The sequence below is a fragment of the Nematolebias whitei genome, chromosome 17 (assembly GCF_014905685.2).
Source record: "Nematolebias whitei isolate Nwh7 chromosome 17, NemWhi1, whole genome shotgun sequence".
Lineage (NCBI taxonomy): Eukaryota > Metazoa > Chordata > Actinopteri > Cyprinodontiformes > Rivulidae > Nematolebias > Nematolebias whitei.
Window position 1 is genome coordinate 3839230 of NC_056514.1, and position 13911 is coordinate 3853140.

Here is a 13911-nt window from a genome sequence, read left to right on the forward strand (position 1 = left end):
GGGGGGGGGGGGAGAGAGAGAAACTGTTCAGTGATTTGTAGACATACAGGAGTATTTTGAACTAGATTTGAAGGTGAACCAGTAGCCAGTGCAGTGAGGCCAAAACTGGTGTAATGTGCTCTCTTTTGCCTGTACTGGTTAAATACAGGCTATGGAGGCCAAATACTAGCCTGTAGGTTTGCTAGGTTTGCTAAATACAGGCTACCAATACAGGCTAGAGTCTGGACAAGCAAAGAGGAAGTTATATTTCCAGTGAACAAGTAGAAAGTTTCATTTTGGCAATTAATAAGGTCAGGTCATTTAATGTAATTGGAACAAAATAAGAAAATGACACAGAACACTGAGGCTCATCTTGAAAAGTAGAGGTTCTTGGAGATATATTGGATTTCAGGTCCATCACCTTCTTTATGAAAAAATTGAGAAACATGTTACAGTCATTGTTTGAGGTTAATGAAGCCTGGTTCGCTGGGGGAGATACAATACTGCTGATAGTATCAAATAACACTTTAGGATTCTTTTTGTTCAGTTGAATAAGATTGCTAAAATACGATGACCTGGCATCACTAACTGCCTTGTTTCATTTGGTTTAGTCAAATTACTGCCCCTGAAATTGAAGTCTATATTTTTTCTATACTCAGTTGTTCTTGCAAGAACTTGTTCTTGTTCTTGTGGCAGAACATTTATGCAATCAAGTCTTGAATTAAACACAAACCACACTGGAAGGAAATAATGCTGTCAATCCACTAGGACCTTTCTAGAAGGACAAACACATATATTATTTTCTTTTTTTGTAATTATACGTTCATGTATAATGAACGTATAATTACAAAACGTATAAATCACTGAGGCTGAGGCTGTTAGACTCATGAATCTCTAGCTAGAGTAATCACTGTGAAAAACCATATCACGTTGCTGCTGATCTGTTTCAATGTTGATGTGTTCATGCGTGCACATCTGCTCGCAGACTCATGTTCATGTTTGTGCTGATGTTCAATGATTTATGTTATGAGTGCTTAGTGTATGTTTAGTTGATGTTTTTCTTAGTTCATATCTTAGATGTTATTACTGTTTTTCTTATACTTTTTATTGTTGGATGTAACTGGGACCCTGTGTACATAATGTCGCTCCACCACATGTACCACATGAGATGCGAATGACAATAAAGAAACTCTGACTCTGACTGATGTATTAACATAAATTTCTGTGTTTTCAGCATGAGACCGTAGAAGGCTACAGAAGATACTTTAATCAGATCGTTGGGTAAGCTCTTCCCCTTGTATTAGGTTCTGTCTCTAGGGAAGATTTTTGTTGTTGTTTTGTTTTATTTTGGGGTTCAGGTGTTAAAATAAGGGATTTCCTGTTTGTCCTCAGATTCTTTGTTGTGGAGGACCATATCCTCCACGCCACAACAGGGCTGGTGACGAGAGCGTTCACCGATGAACTGTGGAATATGGCCTTGTCCAAGATCATCGCCGTGCTCCGGACTCACACGGTACACAGACACACACATGTGTGCACACGCAGACACAGACAGACACATACACGCGCACACACACTCACAGCAGGATGTAAATGAACATGCACTAGTAGAGTTAACTCGGTCCACGAGGATTGTGTTTATCTGGGGAGAACCTTCATAAGACAGTGAGATCAGTTATCTTCACCAGATTCATCACTCCAAAGCCCTGCTGACACAACACTGTGTTTAAGTGAAACTGTAACATTTCTGCTGCCTTTCATCCATTTGTGTACACAACAACAATCATAATCTCTGACAACAAAACATTTTGAATCCTTGTCTGAGTTTTGGGCAACACCCGGTGCTTGTGTCAGATTGTCCACTCGCACTGCAGATGACTGCAGTGGACAGTTTGTCTGCACTAACACATGTAGATGAACGTCAGTAACGATGGAGGGTAGTTTGTGCTGCGCACAAATCTTTTTTATTTATCAGAGTTTCTCATATAAAACAATTCAAACTGAGGTCATTCAAAGTCAAACAGCTGATGAATAAAAATTGTTCATAACCTTGTGAAAGTGACTAAATAAATCCACACATTTTCACAAACATCACAGCTATCTTTTATTATTCTATAGATTTATACAAACTCCACATGGTCATTAGTTAGTTTTTTGTTGTTTTAGTTTTTCAGGAATCAAAAAGGAGTAATTGTTTAGGAGTGGTACCTAAATTTAAGTTGTCTTTTCTTTTTGGTTTATCTTTTCTTGTCCAACTTTTGATGATTGTTTGCTAATTATTTGGTTCCTTAATCTCTAGTCATACTGTGAGGACCCCGACCTGGTTCTGGAGCTGAAGAACCTCATAGTTATATTTGCAGACACACTACAGGTTTGTCTAATCTGAACAAATTTTGACTAAAGTGTCAGACAAATTTATATAACACAAATGGTTTTCTTTACATGTGTGTGAAGGGTTATGGTTTTCCTGTGAACCGACTCTTTGACTTGCTCTTTGAGGTCAGAGACCAGTACAACGAGACTCTGCTGAAGAAGTGGGCAGTGGTTTTCAGGTGGGATTCATTCGTTTTGCTTTCACTGAAACTGTCTCTGCTTGTTTAGGGAGAGGAATCTTTGAAAATACTAGTTCATTAAAATAAGAAATATACTGTATATTAGATGGCAAACAAATGGGCACTTTGGTGTATTTTTTACTTGTGTATAATTTTTGTGTTGATGAAAATAATGAGAAAACAAATAAAGTTTCACAAGGAATTGTAGAAATGGTAAAAGTAACATTTGACCAATGAGATGATCAAGTTGTGACAATATTTGGTCATTTTTCTCATTTAATGAGACACAAAAGTGAATGACAAGAATAAAAACAAATTCCCTGTTGAGTATAAACTACTATCAGTAAAAATTGGTCTCTGCAGCTTTATTCTTTTATTTATTTCCTCATTAGCTTTAAAATGTACAGTTGAAACCAGATGTTTACATACACTGTATAAAAAGACAACAATCTGTAAATCAGACTAAACCTTTCCTCTTGAAGGTCTATTAGGATTCCCAAAATTAGTTCTTCATGATAAACACCTGAGTAATGAGACACATTTATTTTAAAGATATATTTATTACTGTACTTTGTTTTAAAGTCATACGTTTAAACTGTTTGTGGATCTTCTTTCCACTGGCTTTGTCTTTTGTTGGTCTCACCCTTTTTGTGCATTTAGCAAATATAAATAATGTTGGGAATCCCAAGTGACCTAAAACAGGGAAAGATTACCGTAATTGCCGATCTATAGAGCACACCTGAGTACAAGCCACACACACTAAATACTTTTTTTTTTTTGCACATTTACATGAACGCTGCCTATCATGGTGCGCTAAGATTCATAACTGGCTGTAACTACCATACCCACCATTGCACCTTATATTCACTGGTTAACTGGTCGAAGTTTGAATGAATATTCTTCAGGTCTCTCTTGTAAATGAGTCCTTGAGGCTCAGTGGGATTAACCTGTCTAAATAAAGGTTGAATGAATGAAAACTGGACACCATTAACTTCACACAGACTCTCACTGGTACATTTTCATCTTTAAATCACTTCTTGGTCTGCTGCCTTCATACATCTCCTCCTACATGTCTCTGTGTGAGTGCAGCTACAGCGTGCGCTCTCAGGACATTATTACCTGCAGTGTTCCCTCAATGAGGACTGAACTAGACAAAAGGTCCTTCTCCTACTCTGCTCCTGTTTCCTGGAATATCTTACAAAAAGATCTGAAGCTCTTGACCTTGACCTTTCTAAGTGGCTTCAAACATCTGTAAAGTTCCTGAGAAAAACCAATGCAGACATGTTCCTGTTTTTAGTTTTCTATACCACCTTACAACCTGTTTTTTGTTTTGTTTTTTAATACCATTTTCTTTCATTCTTAATTTACATGCTTTCTTTTATGATTGTCTATTGTTGTCTTTGTTGCGTACTGTTGTCATCACTCTTTGTTTAAATCAGGTCTCTCTGTCAATAATGGGTTTTTGGATTCTTAATAAGCCAGACACAGGCGTACAAAAAGAACAGTTATTATTTATTTTTGCTGCTGGTTGCTAGAGTCAGGATCAGAAGTGTTAACAGGTCCTCACAGGCTGTAGGGAGAGAGTCACCTGTCAGCAATGACATCACTGGCAGAGCAGCTGCAGTACATGTTTCGTGGGAGGGCAAGTCCAAGAGCAGGGTCCAGATAACGAAGCAGGGGTCATACACGGGGAAACAGAGAGCAGACACCAGAGCCAAGTCGTAATCCGTAATCTTAGTCTTGGAGGGAAAGCAGAGTCTTTAACGGTAGTCTGATGTAAAGTCAAAAATCCAAAGAGGAACGGGCAAGGCGAGGAAACCGTGGTACAGGCGTGAGGTCGAGGCAAGGCAAGCAAGGCTGTGGCATGAAACTATGGATTGCTTGATATCAGGGACCACTGAAGGTTTAATAATTTGGCAGGGACAGAGAGTGAGCATGGAGCTTAAATAGAGAGCTGAACAGGTGCATGGAATGAAGGCTGATTGCTGTGCTTAGGCTAAGGGGGTGTGGTGAACAGTTTTTTTTTTTTAATTCAACCTTTATTTAGACAGATAAGTCACATTGAGCCTAGAAGACTCATTTACAAGTGAGACCTGTTTAGACAGACAAAAAGTAGTGAAACTGGACACTTGTAGGAATTGGAGGCAAAAAAATTCCTCTCAAACTTTTTCTTCGTGCCTGAGAAGAAAAACTCTGATACTGTTAAAAACACCTCGCACAAACAAGCACATAGTGACATAGACATTCTGCAGAGGGGGAGACGACGAGAGCGGTGAGCATGTCCATAGATGCTCTCGAGGGCACTGTAAGAGTTCTGATAAGGATGGAATAATCAGCCAGTTTCCTCTGGTGAGATCCATAAACATTCTCGAGGTATGTCGGGGAATGGCCAAGAATAACATCTTATGAGAATCCAAGAGTCCTGAAATGATGACACAATGTTTATTCAGCTGGTTTCATCTGGTTATCAGTTGGAAATTCCTCAGGGAGGGGGTGGTGAGCGTCAGATCACATGTTCTCCAGGCAAATTCAGATAAGATGACCTTCAAGGCCAGCCAAGGGAGCCAAATTCAGATAAACACACAGTTGTTTTGGGGACAGACAAAACTTAATGACATCTACCTTGAGTCTGTGTTGGTCCACTCTGTTCCGAAATGTCCAAATTACACGGCCACACGTATGAAACGTGACTGAGTAAAATCCCCGAGATCTGATCCATTCTGCCCAAAGCATTTGAGTCTGGGTACTCGAGGCACGAACCAAGCCATCATAAAGGCAAGCAGTGTGATCGGATCCCAATTTGCTGCTGACGACTTCCTTGATTGTTGATAAAACCAGCAACCAACCAGCAGAAACTATGGCAGGAGACATGGGCAGGAGAACACAGAGCATGAAGGCAGGATTATGGCAGGGTGGGCAGAAACATGGCATGAGAAGCAGAGGTGCGAGCAGATGAGGGGTCAGCAGGGAGCCGCTGACCATTACACTCTCTTGTAAATGGTCCCGAGGCTCAATGAGTCTAACCTGTATAAATAAAGGTTGAATGAATGTATAAGCCACAGGTGTTCACGTTGTAGCTTGAGATATTTACACAGAAATATGTCACACAAAAATATATTTTAAACTTTTAATTAAATACATACCAGTAATATACACAAATACGTACAGTACGGTGAATGCTTTTTTCTGAACAGTGCCTTTAACATGGCTTGTTGAACAAAAAATACAGTAGCCTACCAGGAAGTCATTGATCGCTATCCAGTGTTTCCCCTAGTTAACTTGCCATGGCGAGGTGCTCATCTCATCCATGATTTTTGTTGGGGGGGGGGGGAGACGGAGACATCTGAGCGCAGCTTGTACCAACAGTTTTTGAGCGAGGGTGGGTGTGGGGGGCATTCAGCATGAGAGAAGAGGTGCCTTTAGCTTTTTAGCTACAGCACCAGAATGGAGCGCCGCTAGCTTAGCACGACACGTTTGAGCTGTGCGCTGTTTGTACAGACACTTTTTGAGTGGTGGTGGTGGTGGTGGGGGGGTCCATGTGAGAGAAGAGGCAACGTGAGCGCTGCCTTTAGCTTTTTAGCTAGAGCACCTGTATTGCACGCTGCTAGCTTAGCGCTTGTCAGTGCCGCGGGGTGAGTCGGTTTGGTAGGCGGGGTGCTCAGTTCTGTTAACAGGGTGGGGCACCTCGTTTGTATAATGGTAGGGGAAACACTGCTATCTTCAAGCTGTCCTGCTCTGCAGAGCAAAAAGTGCTCTGTGAGACTCATGCTCTGCATGCAGGGGGATTCCCCCATCACCACCATTCTCTCCTCCTCTTCCGTTTCATTGGTTCGACTGTGACCTGTTCAGAAATTTCATTGATCAGATTTTTTTTTAAACTTTTATTTATACAGTTAGACTCATTGAGCCACGAGGACCCCCCCACATTGGGCAGCTCTGTGAGCGCCCAGATGTGATGCGGCATGAAGCTCGTTAGCCCGTCCCAAAAAAAAATCCATAAATTATCCGCAGCATTGTATAAGCCACGCGGTTCAAAGCACGTGAAAAAAGAAGTGGCTTATAGACCAGAAAGTACAGTAGTCTGATTTAGTGTCAAGACAGCATGAAAAAATGTCTTACGTCAAACATCTGGTTTCAACTGTATTTTTCATTACAATAATGACATTAGTACAACATAGATGTTCAAAACAATCAAAGTGTGTGTCTGCTTTGTTTTCTATAGGGAGATTTTTGAGTCTGACAACTATAGTCCCATCCCTGTTGAAACAGAAGAAGAGTACAAGCTAGTGGTCAGTCGCTTTCCTTTCCATGATGCTGAGATTGAAAAGGTAACAAAGTAACGCTCCATTACCTCAGAAGTCTACAAACTCATAATTAACAGCATGGTAGTCTTAGCTCATAACTTGTATGGATCACAGGACTGTATGAATATTTGCTGTATTTTTTGTGTGTAAGCAGCAGGACTTTCCTAAGAAGCTGCCAATGTCCCAGTCTGTTCCTCAGATTTACACACAAGTCAAAGAGTTTATTTATGCTAGCCTCAAGTTTTCAGAGTCACTACATCGCAGGTAGGTTATTAAACCAAAGAAAAGTTTTAATTTTAAAATCCATAACCTTTGAAAATTGCGTGGCTCAGTCAGTGTACTCGGTGTTTTATAGTTGTGATTTGGCATCTGTTCAGCCTCCATGCACACGAGGAGATTCCCTCAAATCTGAACCTAAATGTTGTTTATGTATCCAGTTCAACAGAGGTTGATGACATGTTGCGAAAATCAACCAACCTGCTGCTAACGAGAACTCTCAGTAGCTGTTTGCAAAACCTCATCAAGAAACCTCACATAGGTCTTACTGAGGTGGGAACGACTCTTGGAAGAACTATACTTGTATCATTATAAAGAAGCATATTGTTACTTCACTGTAACTTCTTTTTTTTGTAGCTGGTGCAGATTATCATTAACACCACCCACCTGGAGCAGGCCTGTAAATATTTGGAGGAGTTTATAACAAACATCACTAACGTCTCTCCTGAAACTGTTCACACCACAAGACTCTATGGCTTAGCCACATTTAAGGTAAATTGTGTTTTTTGTGGGCAAAGATTTTGTTTGTGTCCATATTTTTTTCTGCTTCTTATTCTGGCGTCGAGTCGGGTGCAGCAGTTTAAGCAGGGCGGCCCAGACACCTATTTACACAGCCACCTTTATTTTTCAAAAATGTTTTTATTTAAACAAAACTGTGGTGACTCAGTGTATGAACCTTAAAAATAAGCTTCACAGTCAAGATATACAGTATTATAACTAAAGACAGGACCGGGAGCTGAAAATTGAAGCCACTGTGAAATAGTGCCCTCTAGTGACTATCGAGGGTACAATTTTCAAATCTTGCCCTGGTTAGTGTTATCCTACTTTTATCATGCTGAGACCCCCAGTCTTGTGTGCACAAAGTCGGACTAGTTTCTGGCCCGGTTCTGTACAGATGAGATGGGCCCAGCTGCTCTGAGTGAGCTTCCCAGGGTCAACACCCGTTAAGGAGTAATTTTTTTATTTTGCTGGCTTCCACCACGTAGATTTGCACTTTACACCCATTTTTTCTTCATCAGAAACAGATGAGACCTATGAGGTCACACATAGTCACCCCACTGATACACTCTGATAGGCTGTGCTCCCAGAAGAAGGCGGAGCCTAGGGCCAAGTAAAAGGACAGAGGGTTGAGCCACGTCAGCTCTTCCGGTCCGTGAGCTCCTTGCGTGTCGAGTCGGAGACATTCAGCGCTGAACCTATAACTTTCTCCTGCCTGATGAACATTAAATTGTAAACAGAAATTATATCTCTCTTTTATTTGAGTTAGAGCGAGTTTCCTCTCAATCTGGGAATAAAAGAACCAGATGCTGGAGGTGGAGAGTCGGACCGGTTTCAGGGACGGAGCCGGTCCAGATTCTCACACCCCTCCATGTAAATGAATGAAACATTTTCTTGACTAAATAATAAAAATAAGTACACTTAAAATAAGTTGGGGGTTTTTCTGGTGTTTGATTTTATTTATTTTTTTATTCTACGGAAGAGGATTAAGGCCATCCTGACATTTCTTCCTCTGTATTCTGATTTTAATCTCGGAATATTGAGATTAAAATCAGAATTTTTGGGGAAAAAAATTCAGAATTGTGGAAAAAATGTATGTATGTATGTATGTATGTGTGCATATATATATATATATATATATATATATATATATTTCTTTTTCTTCTTTTATTTTCATTGCACCGTGGCCATATGAATGAGTCATTGTTCTTACTGTTCTGCTGTATCCTCAAATATGCATTAAGTTTCAAAGAGTTTAGTAAGGCTTTAAAAAGGGTCTGTTTCACTGTAACTGACAGCCTGACTGCCTGTTGGTGAGTTAACAGATGTGCAGGTGGGACCTTTGTACTGACCTACAGCCACGCATCATGATTGCACAGCCTCATCAAGGCACCACTCATAAAACAGACATTTTGACTTCACTTTAAGCAATGAGAAGAAACAGAGGAACTTAAAAACAACAGAAAACAAAAGATTCAACAGAGAAGTATTTTAATCCCATTTGTAATAAGTTCAAAATAAATTGTTTAATGTAGGCTCAAATCAATTCCACCCTGTGTGTACCCTTAGATCTACAGAAAAAGTTTTATTTTGGTTTTACACAGATTGCCAGTTGTTTTTTATATGATCTGGAAGAGCCAGGAGATTCGTGCAAATCTGAGAAGATAATTTTAGCAGGATGGGGGAGTCAGCTACACATTAGATGCTGTTAAAATTTAAGGAATAAGGAGCAACCCTAGGTGCTAGGGTACTGTTTTTTAGTTTGTGTCATTTGAGTCATGCAAACACAAACTGTTTTTCCAAGATATCCAAAATTTCAATCGGTTCATGAATTTGTGCCCTTTAAAAGTCAGGACTGTGTATAGTTAAGTATAACGAGACATTCAGTGTGTCACACCAGCGTTCTCCGTTTTGCAACATTTACATTTTTAAAGCCCGTGTGTTGTTTAAAACCATCAGCGCAGTGTTTCCCCTAGTTTACTTGGGGCACTCATTTCACATGCACTGGTCTGCAGCTAAGGTGGTTTTTGTGTTGCAGTACTTTATGAGACCAATAGCTTTAACCCTGTCCTTGGCAGCATTGATCTGGATTCCCTCGCTGTCTATAGATGCAATCATTGCGTACAAGTTTGGGATGTTTTTACTTCTTCCACAAGAATATTACATTCTGTTAAGTCTTGAATATTTTTCAGGATGCTCGTCATGCTGCAGAGGGAGAGATTTACACCAAACTGAACCAAAAAATTGACGAGTTTATCCAGCTAGCTGATTATGAGTGGGATATGTCTGAGTCAGACGGCCGTGCCTCAGGATACCTCATGGACCTGATCAACTTCCTTCGCTCCACTTTTCAGGTCTTCACACACCTTCCGGTGAGTTTTATCAATTCACAACGGTGACGTGCAACATCTTCCCTGGGAGCTGCTTCTCATGGCTTAGTGCTTTTAGTTTTACATCTCATTTTTGCTTTTTTTTTAAATGTTGTTTCTGTGTTGATCACTGTTGGTTGTGATTGTTGTTGTTGTTTCACTCTGCTTCTGCTTTTTTTATGTTTATATATTCATGACAACTCTAAAATATTGGGTGCTGAATTAGAATGAACTGGTTGATCTTCAAGTTGTACTGAGTGTGTGTTGTTCTGGATATGTTTCATGTGCATGGTATTTGTGTATTGCTAACATGAAGATTGGTGATACCTTCAGTAAACCAAGACGTTTAGTGAAAGCAGGATGTGAAAGGCTTGATCAGTGTCTGTGTGTTCTGGTTCAGACTGTCATCAGTTTCAGTATGTTCAGTCCTTTGTTCGGTCTCAACGGGCCACCACTGTTCTCTCCAACCTTGTCATGTCTTCAATGAGCTCCAGCTAATTTGTATGGATGCTTTTTAATTATTATTTATTTATTTGTTTATTTCCCTCAAGAATATGGCCTGCCTGTCTGTTCACACTTGGTATTAGGCAGAGTTGTAGCTGGTTTGTTTTACTCCTGGATTAATTACATTGTTTTAGACAGCCAAGATCAACCTTAGTTGAATTTGCTTCCTCCTGTCCATTTATTGTTGGCACGTTTGTTTTCTGTCCTTCCTTTCTTTTCTTTACTACCCCAACCCCCTCTTTTCTTCCACTTTTGGTTTGTTTGGGGTTTTCTGCTCAGAATAACAACAATGACCATGCATCAATGTCGGTGAGTATTCCTGCCTGGACTTTTTAACACACTGCTGCCATTTAGGCAGTGGGAACATGAAATGCATGCTTCTGTTTGACCGCCAAAGTTCTGCTAGTCCTGCACATGTACTGGCTTCCTTTTGACATTCATGGACACCAGTTACATTTGCGTTTTCCGTAAATGATGGCTTAATGAAATTAGGTGTCCTGAGGTGTTAGGGAACAGCAGACACTGAGTAATATCAAAAGACAAGGCGATAAAATAAAACATTTTCAGCTGTAGTTCATCTAATGCTGCTAGAACTTCCTTCAGTTTTTCAAAGTTGTCTTGAAGGAGTAGTCCATCTCTTCCTTTGTACCACAGCGAGTTGCAAAAGTATTTACATTTCTCTCTATTCTGTTTTGTTGTAATAAGAAATTTAAGTTCAAAAATACATTTTGGGGGTGGGGTGGGGCCGTGTTATTTAATTTACTCAACATATCTACCATTTTGAAGCTCTATCTGTTTTTTAACCCGAGCCATGAGCAGTTTGTGCCTATTTCCAGCAAGAATAAGACACGAAGCGAAATGCACCATGGACAGGTTGCTGGCTCATCACCTGCAATCTTCTTGCTGCAAGGAGCTCATATTACTGCTCCACTGTGCTTTTTTCACCTATCCACATGTACTCACACAATTTAGGGCCAACCTGGGGGTCAGCATCTTGTCTAAGGATACTGTGGCATGTGGCAGTGGAAGCCAGAATAAAACCATTCTTCATGACCAAACTACTGCAGCTCCTTCATGTTAGATGGTGCTGCTTGTCCAGTAATCCTAAAATCATACCAGATATTCTCAGTTGGATTTAGGCCATTTAAAGGGTTCTCCTTAAACCAGTAAAGTGTTGATTCAGCCGTGTGTTTAGGGTCACTGTCCTGTTGAAAGGTGGACCTCCATCCTAGTCTCAAATCTCTGGAAGACTCAAAGTTCTTCTAAAGAATTCTTCCATCTTTTGCTCCATCCTTTTTTCCTTGAACTCTGACCAGTTCCCCAGTCCCTGCTGATTAACAAACATTGTCACTGCATGAATGTTGCCACCTGCCATGCTTCACAGTGCAGGTGGTATTTTCATAGTGATGAGAAGTACTGTATTCTGTTTGCTACAGAAGTAATGTCTTCTCTTTGATGGACAAAAAGTCCAATTGTAGTCTCATCTGTCCACAATGTCTTCTTCCACATGTTTAGGGTCTCTCCAGTTTTCATTTAGGCAAATTGTCTTTTTTTCTTTAAGCAATAGCTTTTTCCTGGTCATTCCTTCATTAAGCCTAGCTCTGTGCATCTTATACAGTATTGGTCATATGGACAGACTTTTTCATCTCTGAAGGAAGAGCTGCCCAGCTCTACCAGGTTGTCTTCCATCAGGGTTATCTTTGGCCTTCACCATAAATCACTGATCTCTGAGTTTTGGTGGATGATCCTCTCTTGGGGCAGCACGGTGGCGCAACAGGTAGAGCTGCTGCCTCTCAGCAAGCAGGTCCCTGGTTCAAATCCCGGTCTGGTGGCCTTTCTGGGTGGAGTTTGCATGTTCTCTCCGTGCATGCGCGGGTTTTCTCCGGGTGCTCCAGTTTCCTCCCACAGACCAAAAACAAGCATGTTAGGCTGATTGGTAACTCTAAATTGTTTCTAGGTGTGAGTGAGAGAGTGAATGGTTGTTTGTCTCGTTTGTCTCTATGTGTCTCTGTGATGGACTGAGACCTGTCCAGGGTGTACCCGCCCCTCGCACAGTGATTGCCGGACATGGGCACCGGCGACCCCCATGACCCAAAATTGAAGAAGCGGGTATAAGGTAATGGATGGATGGATGGATCCTCTCTTGGCAGGTTTTAATTTAATGAATCTCCATGAAATGTTCTGAAATTATTTTTATATCCAAACTATGATATGCACTACTTCATAATTTTGTCTCTGAACGGTGTGGAAACTTCTTTGGTCATCATGTCTGTGTCTGGGCAGTAGACCTTACTATTCAGAGGTGTTGAACTACTGTTGGGGGCTGTCAGTACAGGTATAAACATCATGAAATCATTTAATACTTCCTTTGCTCATAGGCGGCTTAATATTATGTGACTTCTGAAGGTAATGATTGGATTTCAAAGCAAAAATGTGTGAATACAGTAGGCCCTTGATACTTCGCAGTTTGACTTTTGAAGACTAACTCTTTCGCAGGTTTTCAACGTAAGATTGTACACGACACACGAATGTCAACTTTATTATTACTCATGATTGGGACGGTACGAGATAAAAAGTTGACTGGAGCGGATGGGAGCGGGAACCAACCAATAGGACAAAAAACAAAAACAAAAAATACTTTGGGCAGGTGCCGCCGTTTTTTAGTTTTTTTTCAGTAAGCCTTCACTGTAACGCAAGACAAAAGAACTACACGGCCCAGAAGCCAACAGTTCTTCCGGCCACTGCTTTCTGCCAAAATTTATAGAACAGCAATGGAGGGAGCGAACACTAGCAGATAAACTGATGTGGTTAAAAACAGATTTGCAACACAAAGTCAGAAGAAACAGTGTATCTGTTAAGCTCAACATAACTGGCAGGAAAGTCACAAATAACGCTGAAGCTGAACTCATCTTTCAAGTTGTATCTTCAGAGGTGAGTACCCATATAAAATTTTGCAGTACTGTAGTCCGTTGTTTATTGCGGGGGTTACGTTCTGGACACACCCGCAATAAGTGAAAAAACGCGAAGTAGGGACATTATATTTATTTTAGTATTTATGTGTATATCAAGGCATTATAAACCCTTCCCACTCTTTCAATGTTCTAAATTTTAAATGCTGTAAAAGAGCACAGGTGTCATGATTTCTGCTCTCTGCCACCTGCTATGTTCTCTCTGCCACCTGCTATGTGCTCTCTGCCACCTGCTACGTGCTCTCTGTCACCTGCTACGTGCTCTCTGCTACATGCTCTCTGCCACCTGCTACATGCTCTCTGCCACCTGCTACCTGCTCTCTGCCAACTGCTATGTGCTCTCTGCCAACTGCTGCGTGCTCTCTGCCACCTGCTGCGTGCTCTCTGCTACCTGCTACGTGCTCTCTGTCACCTGCCACGTGCTCTCTGTCACCTGCTACATGCTCTCTGCCACCTGCTA

The 13911-nt window shown here is 40.9% G+C and overlaps 1 protein-coding gene across 1 annotated transcript in view; it reads left to right on the forward strand.

Moving 5' to 3' along the window:
- Window positions 1–13911, forward strand: part of exoc6 (exocyst complex component 6) — a gene marked incomplete in the record, with an annotated part of 59289 nt that overhangs the window by 23003 nt on the left and 22375 nt on the right. The window contains 10 exon segments of the mRNA XM_037691296.1: window positions 1214–1260; window positions 1372–1492; window positions 2279–2350; window positions 2434–2531; window positions 6754–6859; window positions 6990–7099; window positions 7273–7384; window positions 7469–7603; window positions 9802–9981; window positions 10762–10791. Coding sequence (XP_037547224.1) covers window positions 1214–1260; window positions 1372–1492; window positions 2279–2350; window positions 2434–2531; window positions 6754–6859; window positions 6990–7099; window positions 7273–7384; window positions 7469–7603; window positions 9802–9981; window positions 10762–10791 — 1011 coding nt within the window.